At 35.7% G+C, this 24,860-nt stretch overlaps 2 protein-coding genes and 1 pseudogene across 2 annotated transcripts; all 3 read right to left on the minus strand.

The window, feature by feature from the left end:
* Positions 1 to 7,081: 7,081 nt before the first annotated feature.
* Positions 7,082 to 9,400, minus strand: LOC106442335 (annotated as a pseudogene).
* A 2,485-nt stretch (positions 9,401 to 11,885) lies between these two features.
* Positions 11,886 to 13,363, minus strand: LOC106444142 (pathogenesis-related protein PR-1). Its single transcript, XM_013885657.3, has 2 exons — positions 13,036 to 13,363; positions 11,886 to 12,477 (listed from the first exon to the last, which is right to left on the minus strand). The coding sequence occupies exons 1-2, from the start codon at positions 13,292 to 13,294 to the stop codon at positions 12,113 to 12,115; spliced, it is 624 nt and encodes a 207-aa protein (XP_013741111.1). The 5' UTR covers positions 13,295 to 13,363; the 3' UTR covers positions 11,886 to 12,112.
* Positions 13,364 to 13,586: 223 nt separating this feature from the next.
* On the minus strand, positions 13,587 to 18,367 carry LOC106400350 (transcription factor MYB36-like). Its single transcript, XM_013840723.3, has 3 exons — positions 16,854 to 18,367; positions 16,496 to 16,625; positions 13,587 to 16,083 (listed from the first exon to the last, which is right to left on the minus strand). Exons 1-3 carry the CDS (start codon positions 16,987 to 16,989, stop codon positions 15,345 to 15,347), a joined length of 1,005 nt encoding a protein of 334 aa, XP_013696177.2. The 5' UTR covers positions 16,990 to 18,367; the 3' UTR covers positions 13,587 to 15,344.
* Positions 18,368 to 24,860: the final 6,493 nt, after the last annotated feature.

Below are 24,860 nucleotides of genomic sequence, written 5' to 3' on the forward strand. Positions count from 1 at the left end.
TCCACAGCCATGTCTATGTTGAAATCATGGAGATTTTGATTCAGAGAGGAGGACTTATCCTTGACGTAATGTTCCATGTAATTTATAACTCCTACAAAATCGATTGCACCCTTAACTTGTTCCGGCTCACTCATCCTCTGCAAAAGCGGGTAATATAGACCCAAGTCCAACTATGGTCGATTGGTCGTCATCGTCTCAGGATTCTCGCCACTTGTAAGAGCCTTACAAAAAAAACTAACTAAGAAACTCTGTGATAAAAATATATAGATGCTTCAACATTTGATTCTTTGGGCTTAGTAACTGATAGACCATGGATTTTACCCACTTTCAGCCATGGTCTATAAGTGTTTTAATATATATTTACTACTATATAGAGTTTATTTAGAGTATTTACAGGTACAGGTACCTTCTGGAGAAATATGGTGATTTTGGAGTCTTTTGAAGTGTAAAACTGCACAGACATATCAGATGTTTAGCTATGGATGGAGACCTTACCACCGTTAGATATAGCCCATATTTTGACACAATATATAGCTTTGAGTTATCTTTCTAATGCCACCAGTTTGAGGTCAATCATCATCCTGTAGCAGACGTTATGCCTATTTTACTGAAGAGTGGTCAGTCTGCCTCGCAAGAGGAAGCTGTCGAGGAGATGAAGGACTGTCGATCGATGAAACAGTATTGGTGTCGATCGACAGTGATGCCAGAATATGGGCTGAGCATATTTTATGACCGCTGAAGCCCAGAAGCAAACCCAAATTACCAGAATACCCTTGGACGACCAGAAACCCTATTTATGTTATTTATAAGCCATTGTTGACGGCTACGCTATCTAAGCTTTATTATTCATTGTTCTTAGTTAGGAGAAAAAGGAGGAACTCCTTCAGAGTCCTCCTGGAACTCCATTGTCTTTGGTTTTTATATCTATTACAATTTCATCTATTTTATCCATGTTTTATGTGACAAACTTCATGTCTGAATAGATCCACCTGTTAGGTTTAGGGTTCAGATAGGTTATGAGAGATTACCCTAAATTATAGAACTGCTAAGTTGTGATATTCATCATAGGATTTTTCTTACTGCTTGTGTTCTAGAGTAATGAACTAGAACCCTGATCTTAGAATCATTAGACACAATGCCATCGCTTGGTCTTTTCTCTAAACTGAATTCTATTGAGCTAGGATTGCTAGAAACATACAAGAGTTTATTTAGAAACCTTAGTGAACACATATTCAATCCGATCGTAAAGCTTTCTAGAAGCGATATCGATCGATGATCCAATAGATTAATCGATCGATATTGTGAAAGGTGTATCGATCAATATTCCTATAGAATAATCAATTGACACTTTCTACAGATCAACATGCGAGAGCTGAGATCTTAGATCTAGTGATAGATAATCTAGACATGCGAGAGCTGGTAAATTATTGTTATTGTTTGAGTTCTATAATATCTTGCAAGCGACAATTAGCCTCTATATCATTATAATCCTGATTACCTGAATAGAAACCCTAGATCTAGCAAACCATCCTTCCATCAAACAAATCTTTGCCAAGCTGAACAATAGTCTTGTTCAACTTGTTTACTGTTTTGCTATCTATATTTACTACTTTATAAACTATTAGCCTAGCTTAATCGTATAACTATTAGATTTTTTGTGTGCCCTAGCTCCCTGTGGATTCGATCCCTAAGTACTACAACTCGACCTCTTATTTGAGAGAGTATAAATCACTCCTTAGGGTAATTTGAGTGGTATCACTAACAAATAAAGAAATCAGTAATCTATCTGCTGCTTGCTTATCCTCTGCCGAGTTAGTTAAGGGGACATACCGTACGTGTATATTCTAATGCCAACCGATCCATGTTGCTTCTGTTGAGATACTGTCTCAGCTAAAGACAATAGTGCATATGGAAGACGCAAAAGAGAAGAAGAACCTGGTATTGTTACTTGTATAAGTTTGTCGCAGAAGCTTGTGCTGGTAAAATATTGTGTAGGGAAATGTAAAGCTCCGAGGAAGAGTTTCCTTTGGAACAATTAAGTTCAACTGGAAGGGAGCATCGGTACTAATCCATCGTCATAACCTCCAAGTGAAAACACGCTGACCTCGTTAATGTTAGTTCAATGCGATAAACGTACCCTGAAGATTTTGAAAGACATCGGTACCATGTACACTGGCTTAATGTCAATACTGTCCAGACATGCATCCTGAGAACAAACAATGTATGACAACCCATAAAGCACAAAAACTGGGAATAAGCTTTACAACGAAAGATGATTACTTCACACCTTGACTTCTTTGTCTCTAAACAAATTCAACAGAGTTCCCATCAGCATCAAGTATCCTTCCTCTTTCTCTTTGTACAGACAAAAAGCTTCAATTTGGATCCTATCTTTCGTGCAGTTCCCATCATTCCACAATGTGATAGTTGTGCATCAAAATGATCCTAATCATGTCAAAATCGAGTTGTCTAAAGAGACATTACTTCTTCACGGAACAGTCACAAAAGGAAAAAATACAAAAGGGTATTGGGAAAGTCTTACCTCAAAAGCCTCCTCAGCGTCATCGCCATAGCTTCAATTTAGGTTTTCGGGTTTGCTTCGAAGAAAGAGAGGTAGAACGAAATATTAAGAAGAGATTAAAGAGTGTCATTGATTGATGAGGATAAATAGAGGGAGGTAAAACGAAACATTAAGATGAGATTAAAGAGCGTCGTTGATGGATGAATAGGAGCAAGGGAAAACGGAGCTACAGAAAAACCTGTGAAGATGAAGTGGAAGAGTCGGGAAGATCAGCTCTACGCTTCCACTGAGGGTTAGGGGATAATGGGTTTGAACTTGGTCTATGTAAAGACAACGCAAACAAAGGCCCATATACTCTCTTCATTCGACAGAAAGCAGTAGTGACATGACGAATTAGAACTTCTTGATTAGTTGATTTTTTTAAAGGACGTGGCATCCCTCTCCATTGAGCATATCTCCCTTTTAGTATTGTTAAATTACAATAAAGCATTGGCTATATTTATATAGGTCATGGACTAATGTCCAAAAGAAACGGACGTGTGAAATTATAACTTGAATTTCTTCACACTAAAGATCGGTTCTTTTTACTTTGTTTTGAAATAGTCATATAAACTGAGGATCCACTTAAAGGATAATAGAAATTTTCCAAAACGATTCATATATTATGTTTCCTGTATGGTTATGTTTATAATTGTCGAGATAGCTTGCCGTTGAAACATATAGTGGAGTGACAAAATTGAAAACATCACCAAGTTGTATGCTTTTAGGTGAGAGATAACGAATAAATAATATTCACTTCATTTTTTTAACAATCTATATTCTGATATGCAAGCTCCACTACTGTGGTTATGTTTCATACAATCACATGAAAGTTGCTTTTTTTTCAACACATGAAAGTTACTCTAATGCATGAGTTTTGTAAAAGAGGAACTACTATGGATAAAGTATTAATGTCATTATATAATGGGAAAATTGCCAAAATAGAACAAAAAAACACACTCGTTGTCCTATTAGTATAATACCAACCTTAGTTTGTCCCTTTGGTATAAGTTTTTTTATAATTCCAAAATTAGCCTGTGATTAATCAAATAAAATATGATTTAAACTACTTTAAATATTAAAAACGTAGTAAAAAATAAAAGAAAATAATAATTAAAAAAGTTCATTTCTCCGTAACCCTAGATCTAATTGTTTTCTCAGTCTCTCTCGACAAACTGAGACGGCTACAGATGTGGATCCCTTCGAGAAGAAGTAGATCGTTCGGAGAAGAGAAGACGGAGAGACTATGGCTGTAGACGACGCTCTCAAGCCTGTTGTTGCTACCAAGGAAGCGAAGCCTAATTCTGTAGAGCATCTGATTGGACCAGGTGACGATGCGGTAGAAGGAGAGATCGTAGACGGAGATGTTGACGAATCGGGCAAATCCACAGTTCCTGAATCGCATCCCTTGGAGCATTTATGGACTTTCCACAGTTCCTCTTTTCATTCGTTGATTTTCTAACGAAAAGACGACTTGGAGAAGCTCCTTAGATCCGCGTTCACGTTCTCCACTGTCGAGGAGTTCTGGAGGTTGGTGCTTTAAAACAATCTTTTCGTTCTTACAATAATTCTAAAATCTGGGTTTTGGTTTGGATTTCGATTTCTCGAGGAAAGTTATGTTCTTTGTTGATGGGTTAGATCATATGAAGTCATCGTTCTTATCTGTTTTTGAAGAATTGCTTGTTTGATGTTTGAATTTGTAGCTACAAGCTTATATGTTAAGTTTTTGAAAAGATAGCTAAGATATTATGTTCGATGTAAATCAATGTTTTACACCTTAGTATTTTTGTTGGTAACAGAAGATGAACAAAGAGTTATTTCGTTAGTGTTGGATGCTATTGTATTTCTGTGCACTCGGGTGTATATATACTTTCTTGTATTCTCCTTTCTTGAGAACCTTTCTCTCAATGGGAATAATGAACTTGTGGTTCGTTCTATTGGGAGACAATAGAAGGAGTTCCTGAATTACAACAGCTGAATTGGTTTCATCATCCACGTGGGAAGAGTGATTGTCTTGATGCTAATTTGAAAGGCTTTTCTTTTGCATTTCTCAATGTTTGTTTTTTGTCTGTATTGGTTTGTTTTCCCTTCACGAGGATGCGAAGAAGATGAGCAGGTACAACCATACTATTATTGATCAACAATTTGAGTTTTAAGGCTGACGGGCTGACCAGATTCAATGCTTCAGATCCGACACTGAGCGCATGCCTGTTCGATATCACATTTTCACTTTGGTATATTTGTTACAAACTTAGTTATTTTCCATGTCAATATCAAGTTAGGCTTGTTCCTATACTCAAGCTTGATTTCTTTTCCATGTTTAAAGTTGTATTATATTGTACCAGATGCAATTGAATGTCTTGGTGTAGTTTAAAGACAGTTACTATAGAAACGTTCCTTCCAATTTTTCAAACCCACATCTCAAATTTAACCAATTCAACAGTGCACGCACCCATCTAGAGATATTTGACTCGTATCCTTGTTTATGAACAAAGATAAGTTTCTCCTAAATGAGACCCTAAACAAACCTAAATGAGACCCTAAATAAACCCTGAACGATACCCTAAATCACAACTATAGTGGTAAACTAAAACTTTAGAATACACAACAAATATACCCTAAGGCAGTGCTACTAATTCCTTAATTAGAATCGTCCCAAAAGTAGTCTAGAGACAAAGTTATCAAAACAATTTGTGTAATTCTCTTCCACGAGTTCATATCATGACTGAAATACAACACTCTTGACTATGTTTCTCATAAACCCGACATTAGGATCCAACTCAGTCATAAAACCCGACCCGATTGAGATCCACAATTAACCTATTACCCAACATATGTAAGAACAAAAACTCAAACTTTTCCCATTTTTTGTTAGGTGAACCATCGTTGTATATTAACAGATTTACTATGAAAGCAATTGTACTGCTCATCCTAGTGGTTTGACATATTGGTCATTATAGTAAAGGTCGGGTGTTCGAGGTGAAACTGTATTATTATAATTTTTAATCCAAAACACGAACAAAAAAAATTCAAATTTGACGTTCGAACTCGGGTCCGTTAACCCCTAAAAGTCTTTCCTTCACCCCAACTGAGCCAGCTACATATACAGTACATTTAATGCAAATATATCATCTAATTAAATCTCCTACTACAAATATACGCGGAAGTTAGAATATTATAAATATTCTTAGAATATTTTTTTAACTGAAATTTTCATAAATGCCAAAATCAGGTTTTTTTTTCCGTAGAAGTTACTTTCTACACTGGGTAGAACCAAGACAAAAATCCTATAAGCAGATTCTACCTTACGTAGACGTTTGAGTATTGTCTAGATTTCGCATTCCGGGAATTTTAGAATACCTCATAAAAATAGAAACTGCATTCTTAGAAAAAGTAGCTAACTTTACAATTAGTAGAATTCACATTCCATATATTTAGAAGTTTAATTAAAAGTAGATTGTTCGTTCTAAAAAAAATAGATGAACTTGTTTAATCTGGAATTTAATTTCTACTAACCTATTTTTCGTAGAAGACGAAATCTACTTTTTGTAGAACGTAAATTAAAATTTTTATTTATCAAGTTTTTCAACAAAAAAAAAATATCAGTTTGTATATATGGATATTTTATCAATTGTTTCTATTTTTTATAAATTTTTTGATTCATAAAACTATTTATTTCATTAAGTTTTAGAAATGGAAAGGATAAAAGTGAGAAAAAATAGATAAAAAATGTTTTATACCAAAAAAAACAACCATTCTGTTTTCTTGTACCGTTTCGACAATTTTACCTTATATAATTAACATTATCATTTGTTATAATGAGACCTTTCACGAGACTCGACTTTCGGCCACAAATCGACAAAAAGAAAAGACTTACTACTTTTTGCCGACCATTTTATCATTATATTTATAATACATAATATACATATAAACTTAATTCTTCAACAACAAAGTATGTAGCAATTAGATTCATCATTCGTGTGACGACAAATAGACACGATTATTGTAATGTGTACATTAGGGTCGTCGCAAATTAAAACTGAAAAAGACAAAGTATATCACAACTATTTCATAGCAATTATACGGATATCTATTCCATATATAACTTTTCAACTATTGTTATCTTTGTTTCTAAGTTTTTGTCAACAAATACTTGAAGTTGCTAATTTCAACGTCAAGTAATTTTTCAGCATTTATTTTTGCTATGAGGCACAAAAACTTACTCGACTTCGTAGTAGTAAGATTCCAACGGTATCGATCATATATATAATACATATAAAAGCTTATGTTAATTTTTATATCATGTTAAATATCTAGTAATAAATCAATTATTTATGCTACGTAATATATCGTGTATCCTAGTATAAGATCATTATAATAAAAAATAGAGATCTCCATATTAATATCCCACTTTTATTTATTTCAAAAAAAAATATCCCACTTTTATTTCAAAATGGAATAATTCTACAATAAAATTATTTTTTTCTTCAGTTTATTTTATATTTATGTTAAGATGGAACCTGATAAGAAGTCATTGATGAAAATTTTAGTATAAAGATCTATATCCAATCAACTCACACTTGAACAAAGTTGAAACCTTTTATCTATTCAAATCATTAGTTAACCTCCAAGAGTTTGACTGCATTTCTAAGCCCACGAGCGAGAGTGTCCATACCACTAATATGAGCAATGAACAAGTCTTCTACATCTGTACTCTCTCTTCGCCTGTTTGATAAAGAAAACATTATTAGCTTCTTTTTGAGTTCAAGAATGGGAATCAAGAAACGCTCTTACAGTTTTGCGTCTAAGTTGAAGCCTCCTGGAGCAATCCCATCCTGTTTCCAATACAAGACAAGACATGAACATAGGCTATTAATCAGAATGACCTTGGGAGATGTGTTTTACATACATTTCTGAGGACACTCATCATAAACATAGTTGCTTCTCCAACATCTGTAAGAAACTGATCCGTGTCCCATCCTGTTGAGGCAAAGAAAAAGAAGTTGTTTGCATCACCCGGAACCTGATAAGAGTCATTGATGATCAAGAGAGGTGAGATTAAATAAGCATTACCAGTTTGAGCATCGCCAGTGTTTGCATCAATGTTCCCAAGTAAACCATTAATTCTTGCAGTTTCAAGCTCGTGATGACAGGTGTGTCCAGAGAGCCTAGCATGGTTACACTCAATGTTGAGTTTAAACTCGTTAATAAGTCCGTACTTCCTCAGGAAATTGGCAGCTGTTGCAGCATCCCAGTCATACTGGTGCTTGGTTGGTTCTTGAGGCTTAGGCTCGATTAAAAGTGTGTATGAAGATAACAAAGATTATATTGCAATAGTTTACATACCAGTTATTAGCCATGCGGGTTGGTTAGTTCGGTTCAGCCGAAATCTCGTCTTATTTCTAGCAATTTTTTTTTATTTTGGTTAAATTTCAATTTAAAGTGGCTACAAATTCAAAAATTGGTTATTTTGGTTCGGAATTTTGGTTAAGATAACTATAGTTTCCGATGTTTTTAATTAGAAAAACCGAATTATCCGATTGAGCCAAAAAGGAGCTCGTTGCTCCTCGTGCATGTATCGAGGATGCAAAAAAAGCTGAACCGTTCCCCACAACGGTCTAATCTTGGTTTCCTGCAATTTAAAGAAGAAGAAGAGGAACCACATCAAACTAAAGATAGTGCTTTCATCAGTTAAGAACTTAAAAAAATGAAGTGGCTACAGAAGCCATCATCCAAATTTGGATAATTAATTTAAAACAACTTGAATCACCTTTTGGAGTTCTTTGGCAAGTTCAATAACTTCACCCAAGTTTTTATTAGATTTCTGCAGAGAATAGGTTACAGATTCAGAGAAAGTAATGAACTAGTGAATGTTTGGGAAGCTTGAGTTTAGTTCAAGTGTATTGCCATCAGGGGCAATGTCTCTGTCATGGAAACACCACCAATCAACTCCAAGCTTCTTCAAAAACTCAAAGTTGGCTCTCACTGTAGTTGCAGCATTAAACAAACAATCAGTAACTCACTCAATATAGAGAAAGTAGTAAACATAAAACATGTCTGTTTAACTTCTTCTCTTAGCCATAGACACAGAGTTGGTACCATCTTCCCAGGGCCAATACTTGGTAGCAGCACCAAATGGGTCACCTCCAGTCCACACGTAATGTATGCCAAAACGCAACACTGAATCTAAACCAGTCCTGTTCCATTTCACGAGAATTAATATAAAAACAACAACTTAACCCTATCTATCTTCAAAATCCATAACACATGGTTGAAAATGCTGACTTTTACCTTCATTTTCTTGCCAAGAATCTCCTCTTCAGCGTTATACCACTTGTAAGTAAGTGGGTTACTGCTCTTAGGTCCCTGTAACAAGTCGTTAACAATCAAATCAATCTACACATGCAAATAAACTAGTACCTACTCTACAGTTTCACTGCTTACCTCATACTTAATGTGAGGGATCTCAGGGAAGAACTCTCCTTCCCAATCATCAGGACCACTACACTTCCCTCCTGAATCCGCAGGACATGTTTGTGGATCGGCGGACTTCATACAAATCAAATCAACAAACAAACTTTAGAAGAATCTCAGATATGTTTTAGTGATCGAAAAAAAACTAGAGCTTTGGATATAAGTCTTACCACTAGAAAGGACGCTGCGTTAAAACAGAGAAAGATCATAAAGATCTTAACTTTCTTCATAGTGTTCAACCAGACGAACAAAACCCTGAGCTTTGTGAAGTTCAATGTAACCAGCCCAGAGCTTTGTGAAGTTGGATAAATATATGGGTTGGATTAAGAAGAATTGGTCAGATAATGATGTAACGTAAGCCAGATTTTGTTTTGTTCTACCGTTTTGGCCTTACTATAGATGAAACCGATGGTTGTGATATTACGGGGTGACTTAAAGCAATCGAACACTCCTTTATCCGGAAACTACGTAGCGAATATCTCCTCCTGACTCAGCAATTCCTTTCTATTTTTAGGCACAAAATCAAAATACTGCATATCTTGTGTACCCTTTGTGAGTGTAAAATGTAAAGATGTGATACGTTTCTCCGTGAATCTGTGACGCAATCAAACAATATTGAATGTGCCTACGAGATTTCTTACCCATATAGTCCAAATTTATCAAAATGAGGAGCAATCGTTGACCGTCAATTCTCAGTTCTATAATATGTGTTGCAACAAGACACTGTGTTTTCTTTCATTCTAGCTGTAGCTTATTACATGTGCCGTGTGGCCTACATGCATGTTTATAACAATAGGTGGGACAAAACTAATAGTATCATCACTTTATGTGGTTTCTGACTTCAAATAATAAGATTTCAGCTCAGACTCTTCTATAATCCAAAACATAATATATGAGATCAACAAAGAGAAACTGGTCGATAAGAAGTGAATATCAAATTGGGATATATATAAGTTAGAGCAACATTAGTAGGGATGTTATAATGGGTTTTGTTAGTGAATTTTTAATGGGTTTTAAAAATAAATAAATGTCCATTTAGATCCATTTAGTTAAATGGGTTTTAAATGAATAGTTTTGTTAAGTTTCATTTATTAAATGAGTTCTACTTAAAGTTAGTGGGGACCTGTTAACCCATTTAACTTAATATAATTTAATTAATTATTTTTTGTAGGAAAATGTGATTGTATAGTTTTGGTGAAAAATTCGATTTTATGATTTATGCGGAAAAATTTCGATTTTGTAGGTTTGGCAAAAAAATGGATTTTATAGTTTTGACGGAAAACACATTTTTTGGTTTTAGCGGAAAAATTTGATTATGCGGTTTTGGCGAGAAAACTCGATTTTGCGGTTTTTGCGGGAAAACTCAATTTTTATGGTTTTGGCAGGAAAACTCGATATTGCGTTTGGGCAGGAAAACTCGATTTTACAGTTTTGGCGGAAAAAACTCGATTTTTCGGTTTTGGCGGGAAAAGCTCGGTTTTTCGGTTTTAGCGGGAAAACTTGATTTTACGGGTTTGGCGGGAAGACTCAATTTTACGGTTTTGGCGGGAAAACTCGATATTGCGTTATGGCGGGAAAACTCAATTTTTACGGTTTTGGCGGGAAAACTCGATTTTATGGTTTTGGCGGGAAAACTCGATTTTATGGTTTTGGCGGGAAAACTCGATATTGCGTTTTGGCAGGAAAACTCGATTATACGGTTTTGGTGGAATTTTTTTTTTATTTGTTTCATTTAATATCTGTTAAAAAACCATAAAGTTAAAATAATTAAAAATATGGGTCTAAATGAATCTAAATGGGTTAGTACAAATTTTGTGGATCTAAATGGGTATCTCTAATAGACTTATTTTTAAATGAGTCTAAACGGGTATGAATTTTAAATGAAATGAGTCTTAAACGGAGTGGGTTTAAATGAGGTGGGTTTTACCATTTTACCATCCCTAAACATTAGTGATGAATTCTTTATTATGGGTACCTCACGTATATAATACTAATATAATTAAGTTTTATAATTAAATGTAAAAAAAAAAAGTCAATAGGAAGGAGACATGTTGGATTTGAGTCTCTTGACAATCAGAAAAAGTCTCTTCCTAACATACCATCCTCATTCATTCTTACTCTCTCTCTCTCTCTATTTTTCTCATTTAATTTTGCTATTATAATGGCAAGAACTAGCATAGAGACTGCCACAAACGGTGGCCTTATTAGAGCATCAACAACCGAGGTTACTAAAGGGGTTTTCAACCCTTGAGCCCCACAGAAAACACGAAAAACGGTCACAAAAAGTTTGAGATAAGGATCGTTTGTTGTTAGTTTTTTACACTGTTCGCGGGTCCCACCAACACGTGGCGGCCCGCGATTGATGCACTTTAATTTTTTTTTTTATAATTAGAAAAAAAAAAAAAATTAAGAAACTACAGTGTGGGTTTCAGCGATAATGTTGGTCTTATGCGGCTGGATAGAGGACCGCACTGAAATTTATGAGGTTTCAAACATGTCATGGATTGAGGTTAAATGATTAATACATATAATTTTTTAGTTGATGTAGATATCAAATGATAACCATATAAAATCTGAGGGATGAGAAGAATGTTCATTTCACTATGGCTAACACTGGTCCTAGCTGAATATGGATAACTGTTGGAGGGTGAAGTCTTGACTTTATACAAATGGCATGAAGCCTCGAATTTAGAGAAGAATTTTTCATTTCGCTATGTCTAACATTTGTCCTAGCTGAATACTGAAGTCTTGTAATTCGTTTCTTCAGTTCAATTATGCATTTTATCAATGTAAGCATGGATAATTTGATATTTTTGAAGTTAAATGATTTCCATATGCTAATAAAACTCGGTTAGTCAATCTTTCACGATGTTACCATAATAAGGCCAATCAACAGAATTTTGAGGACAAGACGGTTAGGACATTACACAAGTCAACAACAACAACAAAACGATGTTACATGCAAATTAGATGTCTCGCAAACTTTAATTTTACGAGGATATTGAAACAGAAAATATGAAGAAATTAAATGAAATCAAGAACCAAACAAAAAAAACCGTTTAAAATGTTTTTTTTCTCTTAGTAAGGCTTTTCGCCAACGTAGTTACCCGGAGGATCGTAGTTACAAGTGATGAAAACTCCTGCACCATTCTCACAGACCACACTTGCGCATCCGAGCCTTTTGGTGTCACGCCACACAATCTGAGTGTAGTGACCACACATCCCACTTCCGTCACACGAGTTGGTGTTGTAGTTGTATGAGCTACCTTCAACGACCCATGACTGCACCGCGAATCCAGGTGCCCAGCTCGATCCACTTCCCCAGAATAAGTTCTCACCGTATGAGCCGGTCGAATGGGTCATTGAGCAGTCGTAACGCCTCTGGTTCGCCCACCATGTCGCGTAGCTCGCCAGCTTGCCGTCCCAAACCAACGGAGGCAAACCTAATAGGAAATGAGATTCAATTTATTACAAAACAAGCAATAAGAATACCAATATACAAAATAAAAAATATGTAATGGTTAAGTTATATATACTACATGTAAATGTAAACTTAGGCGCAAACAAAAACAATGTAAACCTACGTAACATACTAGCATAGCCAAATTACCCCGTAATTCTGACGTATGTAACAACTTGTCGTTTTTTTTTGTTACTCCGAGGAAACTATGGCAAAGGCTACAAAGCAAGGAGTAACCATCAGACATGTGAAAGATATGGTTTCTTGGCACTTACGACTTCTACAACACACCCAACCATAATCGCATTTTAAGGACTAGAACCCAATCTCTCAACTAATATGGTGAATCATAACAATGTACATTTAAGTAATTTCAAAAAATCGTTAGGCGTTAATTAAAAGATTAGTGTCTATACGGGACTTCTATGTGCCGCCTATACCGATTTCGTAAAAAATCGTTTTAGAAAAATCATTTCGCTTATGATCGATATGCCGTCTAGGCTAAACCGAGTTCTAGAACATCGCTATTGCTAATAAATACCTAGTCTAGACCGAATAGCGTTATGTGGGTCAAGGAACTGTCTAGCGATGGAGCCAACTGGTAGACGCGGAGTGTAAGGAGGCCGATAGACAGGCTTGGGGCTCGGCGTTGGAAGTGGGACCCATGGCTTAGGGACGTAAGGGGTAGGGATAACCGGTGGCCTTGGACGGTAATAGTCTGCATGGACTGCTTGGAAAGCGACCATGAGAAGGGAAATTGTGAAGAAAATGACTTGGGTTGTCGATGAACCGGTCGCCATCTTTGTGGTGTGACTATGAAAGATGTGTTTTGGGTGGTGAAGAGAAATTACTTTGGTGAGTGATTATTTATAAGTTATGATTTCATGAATTAAATAAAAAATTGGACCTTTAGAGGGGGATGTCAACTCCATTTGTGGCTTCCATGTTCGATTATGGTTACCACTCTTTTATCTTTCGTTTTGATAAGATGAATTCTATGGTTAATTATTAATTGTCAATTGGGATCTTTGATACTACTCCTTTTTGTTACATGTACATGAACTTCTTGATTAACTAATGTGGACTCTGAAGATTTTTTTAAAGTTCATTTTAAACTTTTTTGAAAGAATCTTTCATTTTAAATATAGAGTTATGTTTTGTTCTTTGCAAAATAAAACTAAACTAGTTTTCTTCGCTATCTCTCATATGTGATAGTATGTTCGGATGGAATTAAATTCTAATCTTAAATATGCAATGAAAATATGTCGATCAATCGCATGGACTGATTTTTACTGATTTCTTAAAACCAAGTGGCATAAGGAAAAGGTGATTGTCCATGATTTTTTTAATTTTGGATAGAATTGATCAAGTATACTAGTTTTAAATTGATCTTAATATATTAGTTAGCAAGTAACGGATAATAGATGCGAGATAATACAGCAATGTAGCCGGCCTAAGAATGTTCCCTGAAAAGACATTTTAACTAATGCTCCTATGGCCTTTTTATATACAAAAAACTTAGTTATATATGGTCAAATGTATAATAGTATTTTACTTCTAGTTGAGTAAATTAATTTTAAGTTCCTCCTTGTCATACGGTTAGGCCATGTCACTCTCAGCAACTAGTGGGATCTTTATATGGCCTGGCCCTTTATAACTGAAAACCGGACAGGCCCATTGTTTCCTGGTTTAATTATTATTAACCACATATCTATTATTTCTGGCCGAAAAGCCCAAAAGTATACATAAAAATCTTGAGAGAAAAACACTAAATCTTATTCCCCCGTTGACGATCCAATTCCATTCATTCACTCATTCGTTATTATTATAAGAAATATCACTTTTTCGGGCTAGTTTGTTCCGAGTAGATACCGCTAGTTATAACATACAAGTAATTTTTTTTTTTTTGTCTATTGTATTACTAAGCTTTCTAGGTAAAGAATTCTAAACAATCAACGAGAACTAGCAAAATAAGTATAGAAAAATGATACACTAGTATGAATCCAAAGTAAACTAACATAAATCTATCTTACGTGTGGATTACCAAAATTTTTAAGTAAGCATAGTTTGCAATAAGAACTCTGTCACCATCAAATGAAGAACCATCAACGATTGAAGCCGGTAAGATCCGTCGGCACCATCCGCAATAGATATTTCAATTATCTTTTCTAAACGGTTCAACTGAACCGAAGTTTTTGTCTTACCAAATCCATAGGAAGAAACATACAAAGGAACAATAAAATTTTTTGCCAGATTTAAAATAAATTGACAATCAAACAAACCAAATGATAGAAAGTAAAACAAATCAAAGAAAAAAGAAGCAAAGCGAATTAAACAAGCCGATGTCGGAGTTATAGAATCCTCCGACCATCAGCTTGAAACTAAAAAAAAAATCTCTCTCTTTTTCCCTTGACCGCTAGGGTTTTTCCTGGATTGACATTTACTTAGAACCTGCTTTGGAGAGTCGTTTGTATGAATCCTACGAGTAAAATCTATTAGATTACAAAAATCAGTAAAAACTATGAAAGATGTTAACATCTCATCGTAAATTGGGTCAGTAATTACTTTTAAATCCATGTAAGTTTTCAGGTCATTCAATAAGAAAAGCAAGTAAAACTAATCCATGTAAGTTTTCAGGTCATTCAATAAGAAAAGCAAGTAAAACTAATGATTTACATTATTATTATTATTATTATTATCCACAACTCGTTACATTTAAAAAGAAAATGAAAAAAAACCTTTCACCCTCGACATGCTACAATAAGCTTATGACTGTAATAATACATATTCATCAATAATCCAGCCCTATACTTATACATGCATGTACATATGCATGATAAATAAAAATGATTAAACACTGTGGTAGCTCATCTGAGCGTAGTCTTGAAGTATATCCACTCCTTCAGTCGTCTGATCAAGAACAGAAGCTGATCCCCAAGAAATCGACGACATTGTTTTCCTCTCTAGCTCCACTTCTTCCGACCACCAGCTCGAATCGTTCGTTGGCCCAAACTCGTTGCCCACTTGAAACCATTCTTTAGAACCAGATGATCTGTTCATAAGGTCCATGTTATGATTATCTAATTGAAGGTCCTGCGAAAAACCGAAATTAGGTTGAAATTCATTAGCAGGGTTGAGGGCTTGCTCTACGTTGTCTGAATAGATAGGAGATGCTCCATTGCTGATCTCAGCTAGATTGATATGACTCTTCTGATGAACAAAGTTAACTCCTAGAGGGTGGAGGGTTTCTAGGGATGCTAGCTTAGAGTTTTGATCCGGAGTAGTCTGCAGCAATGGATGAAGCTTGGGCCACAAGATAGGGTTGTTGTAGAAACTAAAGAAGGGGCTTTGTAAGTTCTGAAGCTGCATGTGAAGTTGAAGCCTCTCTAGAGCCGAGTTACTCAGATTTTGAGGACTCTTGTTGTTGTTGTTGTTGTTGCTGATATTGTTTTCATTCGAATGGGTGATGGAGTCTTGACGATTCATTTGTTTCTGTCTTCCGAGCAGCTTTTTCTTCAGTTTGGTGTTCCAGTAATTCTTGATATCATTGTCTGTCCTTCCAGGAAGCTGAGCTGCAATTATAGACCACCTGCATGTATCAGATTAAGGTTACAATTATTAGAAGATTGATAAGAATTATTTCATTATATATAGATCACTAATTAACTTCATGTTTCATATTTTACCCAAAAAAAACTTCATGTTTGATTGATGTAAATAAACAACAGGTGCCTCCAAAGTGCAAAAACACCAAATCAAAGAGAAAGAGACAATATAAACCCTAAATTTTATGAGATATATCATAGCTTGAAACATGGGCTTGCATGTGTTTCAGCGTAAGATTCATAGACAAAAGGTAAAAAGACAAGAAGCCCAAGTTAAAGTCTTACAGAAATTACCTCCAATTCTGAATCACGAATACATTATATATTAATTAAGAGGTGATGATTTATTTAAATAACTAATCAATAGATATCAAGCGATATAGATAAATCACTGACCTGCTTCCAATGCTGATGTAAAGATTTAAGATGATACTATCTTCTTCCTCAGAAAAGCCACCATGTTTGATGTTTGGTCTTAAGTAATTAAGCCATCTCAGTCTGCAACTCTTACCACATCTCTTCAACCCTATAATTTACACAAAACTTCAAAATCAGGACAATGAATCTAGCTCATAAATATGAATCAATTAAAATCGGGACAAGGGGCTGTTGATTAAATCCATATTTTATTGATTCAAAAAGTGTATATGATAAATATTCAAAACGAAGCTCAGGATTATAAGTTATGGTAGATAAAATTAAACAAGATGCAGCTACTTATAGGATTATAAGTATAAACTAATGTAATTATTACCAGTTTTCTGAGGCAGTGCGATCCAGTTGCCACCAGTGCCATATTTGTCGATATAATCCTTGAGCTTCACATCTTCTTCAGGCGACCACGGCCCTTTCTTCACGTTTGCCTTGTCGCAGCATGGAGCTCTTCCCATTTTCTTACAAATCCTTTTGTCTTTTCTTCTTCTTGCTGTTGTACTTATTCTTCCAAAGTGTTATTATGTTTGATGAAGATGAAATGATCTAATGCTTAGAAGAGATGGTTTATAAAGACAAGAAAAAGGAAGGTATTAATTAGTGATTATTCTAACTAAAAAGTAAATATTATTATATATATAAAGTCGTCTCCGTGTTTTAATTTTCATATTTCAAATTCAACCCTTAGCAATTATATTTTTCTTACTAGGGTTTTTGTGTTTTTTGCTTTTGGATTAGTTTTCTAACAATTACTTGTTTATTTGAAAGGTGAAAAGCTGTCTCAGTTTTTAAATCATTATACAAAAGAAAAACTTGCGTAAAATTTGTCCAATTGCATAGCACTTTATATATTTGAATTAATATATAGCAATTATATAGTTACTTCATTTGTCGTGACTTGGGTTGAAATGTTCCCTTCTGTAGCCAATCAAACGTTATCACTTAATTTCTGATGTACTTCTTAAATTTGGATAATTTGCTTATTCATAGATAGTGGTTTGAATAAGTCAACTTATATGAGAAAAGGTAATCCAAATTCTTGACTTTCTTATGACAGAACTGAGTAAAAAAAACAGGAGAATTTTTGGAACTTGCATGGCCTCAGTAAGATACTTCAAACAAGAAATGATAATATAACTTTCTGTGAGAAAATGATGAACATTGAGTATTATTAAATCATAGAACGGCAGGATATATAGTACAATGTGTTTTCATAGTTTTTTGCCAACCATGCAATTCCATCATTGCACCAGTTTAGTGATAACAATTAAAGAAACTTTGTCACTCCGTACGTAGTTTTCCGTTTCAATAAAACGTTTTTTGTTTAATGAATTGTAGAAATTCTGCAGGTTGAAGAAGTTTCTAAGAAATTAATCGAGGATGTAATATGATGAGTATGAAATGCGTGTGCCGTGAGGAAAAACGTCGGTACCGAGAAGTACATTTATAGATACGGTTATGACTCGTTGCCATATAAGTTTTGACTTCATTTCAAAGTACATTTATTTCCATGTCTACGCCGATTATTTATCTCTCAAATTTATTCTAGAAGCTCTTGTTCTTTGACTTAGTTTCTTTTACACATACACACACAGTATATATTATACGGATAAATATAACGTATGTGTAGTGGGTGTATTTTCATCTTCGAATTCAACTGAATATGATGAAGTTATAAATTATAAATCTTAAAATACTTAAGACTGCAAGCATTCAAAAAGGCCGTGAAATAGCCATACGAAAATTCATCTTTAGCGATTTAATCAGCCATTTAAACATTTAGAGGCATGTTTTCGGAAGAGTGGAAGACATTATTGTTTTTTCTTGGATTTTTAACGTTAAAACTCTTCAACTAAGTTTGTTTTGGGTAAAAACCCTCAAACTAAGTATTTAAAGAAAAAACCCTCAAACTAACGTTATTTAATGAATTAAACCCTAACAGGTCATAATTACCATTACTACCGGTAAATCTTTAATTTAGAGGTTTTTACATTAAGTAAACATAGTTGAGGGGTTTTACCATTAAAATTTTTTTTAAAAAATCAAAATTTTATAATATTATTTAAAAATTAGTAATTTTTTTTGACAACATAAGCGAGAACTAAGTAACTGGACCACGCGATTCAGAAAGCCAAACCGAAAGTATTGAATCGACATATAACATAGCTGAAGGAGAACTCCTCGCACCACTTGCAAGCTTGTCCGCCATAGTATTTTGTGCTTTTGGAATATGTCTGATCCGGAAGTTAGGGAAGAAAGTCTTACTACGTCTAAATTCTTTATATAATTTTTGTTATATTTTCTCGATTTTTACATTTTTAATTTATACATATATAATGTTGATTTTAAAAACACATCAAACTCATATATTTACAAAAAAAAAAAAATTAAAAAATGCTAATTTTGAAAATTTAAGTTACTAATTTTTAGATAATATTATAAAATTTTGATTTTTTTGATTTTTAATGGTAAAACCCCTAAACTATGTTTACTTAATTTAGAAACCCCTAAACTAAAGATTTACCGGTAGTATTAGTAATTATGACCTGTTATGGTTTACTTCATTAAATAAAGTTAGTTTGAGGACTTTTACGTTAAATACTTAGTTTGAGGGTTTTTACCCAAAACAAACATAGTTGAGGGGTTTTAGCGTTAAAAATCCTTTTGTCTTTAAACATTCTTTTTGTATCAAAGGATTTTTCTTCAGACATTCAAAATTTCCATTACCATCATGTATTTTTGACATTTAATCACTTAAAATTTTATATTCTCATTTGTCATGTATTAATTATTATAAAATCCATTTACAAAAATACTCAATCAAACATTTTGAAAGTATTATCAAGTAAAGCATGCATTAAGTTTCTTATCTAGACTTTGTTAGCTACCATTTTGTTATTTGCTAATAGTAATTTTAATAAACTGTCATTTTTGCAAATTTTAATAACATTGACACATATGTACCAAAGTACTTTGCATGAATCAGATCAGCAATGATAGTTAGAAAGGACTAATGGCTTTTCTAACCTTGCAAGAGTTACGTCTTAAAGTGAATAAGTTTCTATTATTAATAACTAAACTGATTTCGATTAAAAAAATATAATAATAACTAAAGTGATATAAATATTTATAGGATTGGCCATATAATTAACAAACTAATATTGGTTCAATATGCATACGATTCTTTTATTTCTGCTTATATTTTTCTTTTAAATATCAGGATTTACTAATGTTGACGATGAGCTATAAACTGTGGGAATTAAATTGACTGGTTTCAAATACTCTTGTTAATGAAATAGGGAAGCTTAAATACAATAATTGATCGGAACAAACCAGACAATGCTAATTGACCTTGATTTATCACAAAGATGTTGTTTGGAGATAAAAATCATTTATTGAAAATCATTTTAAATAAGTTAATATAATTTTTTTTATCAAAAGATTGTGATTAATTAATCAGTTAAATAATCAAATGAGAAAAGGAACCACAACTAGGCAACAAAATAACAAGAGGAAACAATCAAACTCCAAAAAGGAGCAACTAATATTCTGTATAATTTTATATCCCTACAATATAATATGAAAATATTGTGTATAATATATAGTAAAAGATTGAAGACACCAGGAAATTCAGAGTTTAATAAAAGCAACGCAAATGTTTCTTGTTGTCCTTTTTCAGAACCCTAGAATCGATGCATTTGATAAATCTCTAGCTTTAAGGCACTATAATCGAGCTAGTTAATGGCTAAATATACGCATATATACATAAAAAAAATTAAACTTTTGTTATGTGTCTGATATGTTTTTATGTCATGAGAGGATACAGCTTAAAAAGTTAAAAGTAAGAGCTTAAATATATACACATATATATGCGTAACAGACACTTTAAATCAAATTAATTAATCAATACTGCTTGATATTAGTTTCCCAGCTAATCATTAGATATCAGATCCCTAAGGTTTGCTTACAAATCATTGATCAAGACTCAAAGTCATTGCTAAATGCTAATAGCCTAGTACTGCTTATAACATTGATACGAGTTTATCATGTTTATATTGGACAATATGTTACTTATATTCTTATAACTAGCTATCGAATTCATTGGCTTTACATATAATGGTTTCTGTATGTTACTTGTATTAAAAAGAAAATAATCATGTGGAGCAAATATTTATTTTGAGGAAGAAAACATTTAATTACCGATCCAACTAAATACCGAATTCAAATGTATTGTATTGTATTGTATGTATACATACTACCTTATGGCTAGCTAATATATATGATGAACATGTTAGAAGAGTAAAAAAAAGTTTTTGACAAAAAAAGTGAAGAGTGAAAAATTTAAAAACTAATTTAATAAGGAGAGTAATTAATATTACGACCGTAAATACCCACTTTAAATTAATATGATGAATTTTATATCCTAAACAAATAGCCAGTTTAGGGAGTCTAGATGTGATTAGAAAAAACATGATACCATTTTCACTAGTATATAATTCTATTTTTGTGATTTGGCATTAATTTCCATTCGTTAAAATCTATGTTATTTTCTAAAAAGAAAACCTCGATATTTCTCCCCAACAAATTCAAGATAAGATTTGAGTTTGTCAATTTTATATTATAAAAAATCTTATTTCCCAGGCACAGTTTTCGAGTAGAGTCTTTGCACTTTGGATATTAGAGAGTTCCTTTAAGTTGACTTACCCTTTTTAGCTCAGATCTCTGCCACCCCATCTACCTATTTCAAAAAGCCTTCCACTTTAGGATATAACTACCGGACAATAGCAATACACTGGTCTTTAACCACTGTATTCTCCAAGAACTAGCCGGAGCTAGAGGCCTCTCCGGTCATCACTCCACCCCCAAAGGATGAGGCTTGGACGCAAGGATAACAAGGGGTCATTTGCAAGCCACTTCCCTGCGCTTACAACCTGCTAGGGCGAACAAGGGTGCTTAGAGTCGACAGAACTCCTCTAAGCAAACAGCTCCACCGCAACTTGCCGTATCAAAACGAAAGCACGACCTCACACCACTTTATCCTTCAAACGGAATACTTGACACCAAAGAACGACCAACAATGTCTCCAGAAAACTCACTGCAGCTGAAAAAGGCAAAGGAGTAGCCACCGCGGAAAAGGAATGCTCACGAAAGAGAATCCGAGCTCCTCGCTTCGACAACTCGGCCCTAATCCAACGAAACCTACAGACCCTCATAGGGCATGTTACAAACGCAAAGGAACAACCCATTATGCTCCTACTCGAAGAACTCCCACGGAACTGGACGCTCAAAGGGAGAGTTACTAGTTCAGACTTGGGCCACGACTGCTTCCAGTTCAGATTCGATATAGCTGATGACCTCCAAAGCGTCCTAAACAACAGACCGTACCATTACAACGGCTGGATGGTCATACTACAGCAATGGGAGCCAGTCATATCAGCAACCTTCCCATCTCAGATCCCCTTATGGATTACTCTGAAAGGCATCCCTCTGCACTTTTGGCATGAAAAAGTAATCTATGATATTGGTCAGGACCTAGGGCAGCTCGAAACATACGAGATCACCGACACCTCTGCGCGCGTACGAGTACTACTTGATGGACTCAAGCCCCTCTCTCTCGAGACATTATTCTCGAGTTTGACTCTGGAGAAGAAGCTCTCATAACCTTTGAATATGAAGGCATAGGCAACACCTGCTCTATATGCTCCTGCCTCACACACACTTCAAAGGACTGCCCCTCATTACCACGACGCTCTTCTCTGAGAGAAGTATCACCAGAGGAACGACACGAGGCTAGGGCCACGAGTAATGGATCCTCCTACTACCGTAAAGACCCCCGCTATCAACCATACCCCTCAGCTAGCCTACGGTCCATAAGTAATAAAGAAACAACTTTCAACCAGAGACTAGATCGCCATGGCAGACCTTTCGGGGAACGTATATCCCTGTCACAAAATCAGGCTATGCCACTAAGAAACAAAATCACACCAGCGCTAGTGGAGAGACAAAGCCAGAGACAAAATCAACAAGATGGAGTAAGAGCCCAAATGCACCGGGAAGGAGAACTGGAGGATCATACCTACAGACGCCACTCTCGCTCTTACCAAACAAGTAAAGCTCTCCCTACCAACGCTGCTAGCTCCCAAATGATCTGGAGAGAAAAAAGAGATTCACCACGGAGGTCCAGAGAGAAAGAGCTGATGAATGACTACACCTCCCCACCTATAAGAGCCCCAATATCACCTACTGAACAAGTGAGATCACTTGAAAGGAACCTTGCAATCTCCGACTTCCCTTCCCCTCCAAGGATTCCTACCATGGATGACGTCATGCAGGAACTTGTGGATGTGTCCATCCATCCAATACACCATCTGTGCGGACCCAGTTGAAAGCAAAGCACCACGTCAACGAGTCTTGCAGACTAACGCAGAAGGGATAATGGAGGAAATAGCGGCTCGCATCATTGCAGCTGCAACAACAGCACTCGCACCATTGACTGCTCAATCTGATACCATCCTCCTCCCTGGACCAGATATGCCGGCAATTGCGCCCAAGCGTAGAGGACGACCCCCAGCTAGCAAGAGACAATCACCAAAACCTCGAACCCTTCCTGGGGCATCCTCGCGTAAAAGAAACTTAACTGCTGGCCAGCCTTCCCCAAGAGGGACCCCCAAGACAACAAATAAGAAACAGCAGACAGTGATGGAGGGAACACTGGCATCTACTAGCAACCCCAGGCTTGCAAGTAACACTGATCCAAATGGTGTGAATCCCTCTTCGAATTTTCACACCCGCGAGCCTCCTCTTCCTTAGCAGTTCTGAGCTGGAACTGTTTTGGGTTGGGGAACCCTAGAACAGTCCAGCGTCTGAAGGATATCCACAAGCTGCACTCACCAGATATCATTTTCTTGATGGAGACAAAGAACCTCGATAACTTTGTACTGAATGAACTTTGCGACCTCAACTTTGACTCCCACTTCCTAGTACCCCCCCCCCCCCCCCCACGGGCATGGGGGCGGTGGCCTAGCCCTGTTCTGGAACAATCACATAGAGATCAAGATTATCAGCTCAAGTCATAACTACCTTGACACTATCACCAAAGTAAAAGGCCAAGAGTTTAACTGCACCTTCACATATGGAGCACCTGACGTAAGCAACCGACAAGGAGTGTGGGACACGTTAGCAACTTTCTTAACAATGAGACCTGGGCCATGGCTCCTAACAAGTGATTTTAAAGAAATCATTGAGAATGCGGAGAAGGTGGGAGGGCCTCACAGATATGAGAATAGTTTCGTACCTTTTAAAAGCTTCCTTTCCCATGGTGATCTTTTTGACCTCCAACACACTGGAAACTTCTTGTCATGGAGGGGCAAACGCAATAAGCATGTGGTCTAGTGCAGACTAGATCAGACGGTTGCAAACAGTGACTGGGTGGACCTATTCTCACACAGCAGGTGCCACTATCAGAGACTGGAAAGTTCTGACCATAGACCACTACTAACCATATTTGATCCTACAAAAAAGAAGCCACCCAAAGTGTTCAGATATGATAGAAGGCTTCGTACAAATGATCAAGTCAAAGAGCTAGTGCAAGCTACCTGGAACTCGTATCTTGAAGCACAAGTTTCAGTGAGGATCTCACACTGCAGAAGAGCCATTGCGGAATGGAGCAGGTCACAGTATCTCAATAGTCGGAAAATAATTGAGAGACTTAGGCATTCCCTAGACGTAGCTCTCTCTGCCCAAATTGCTGATGATAGCATCATCTCATCCCTAAATACAGCCCTGCTGCAAGCATACCGCAAGGAGGAGTACTGGAAGCAGAGGAGCCGACAGCTGTGGCTCACCTTAGGAGACAAGAACACTGCATACTTCCACGCTGCAACCAAAGGGAGAAGAGCACGCAACAGGATATCAGTACTGGAGGATAGTAATGGACAAATTTTCTATGAAGAGGCTCAAATTGTGGAAACTATAGCCACATACTTCAAAGAGATATTTACCTCGACAAACAACAACTGCGCCTCGACGGTAAACAATGCCTTGGGCTGCAAAGTTATTGAGGAAATGAACAACCAGTTGATCCAGACCCTCTCAGCAGCGGAAATCAGATAAGCAATGTTCTCCATTCACCCCGACAAAGCCCCAGGGCCAGATGGTTTCTCTGCAAATTTCTTCCAGTCAAACTGGAAAGCAGTGGGACCTGCAATAATACGAGAAATTCAGTCTTTCTTCACCTCAGGGGAACTACCATCGACAATCAATGCGACAAAATATCAGGCTTATTCCCAAGATAAAGAGTCCAAATTTGGTGTCCGATTACCGGCCTATT

Source organism: Brassica napus, chromosome C2 (genome assembly GCF_020379485.1).
Source record: "Brassica napus cultivar Da-Ae chromosome C2, Da-Ae, whole genome shotgun sequence".
NCBI lineage: Eukaryota > Viridiplantae > Streptophyta > Magnoliopsida > Brassicales > Brassicaceae > Brassica > Brassica napus.

Bases quoted from the DNA above. Each gene is read 5' to 3' on its own strand.
- LOC106444142 (XM_013885657.3), bottom strand. From the start codon at position 13,294: ATGGCGACCGGTTCATCGACAACCCAAGTCATTTTCTTCACAATTTCC. The intron at 12,478-13,035 runs GTATTTATTAGC...ATTTCCTATTAG, and splicing joins CGCTATTCGGTCTAGACTAG to GTTTGCCTCCGTTGGTTTGG.
- LOC106400350 (XM_013840723.3), bottom strand. From the start codon at position 16,989: ATGGGAAGAGCTCCATGCTGCGACAAGGCAAACGTGAAGAAAGGGCCG. The intron at 16,626-16,853 runs GTAATAATTACA...TGTAAATTATAG, and splicing joins CGCACTGCCTCAGAAAACTG to GGTTGAAGAGATGTGGTAAG. The intron at 16,084-16,495 runs GTCAGTGATTTA...TGATACATGCAG, and splicing joins TACATCAGCATTGGAAGCAG to GTGGTCTATAATTGCAGCTC.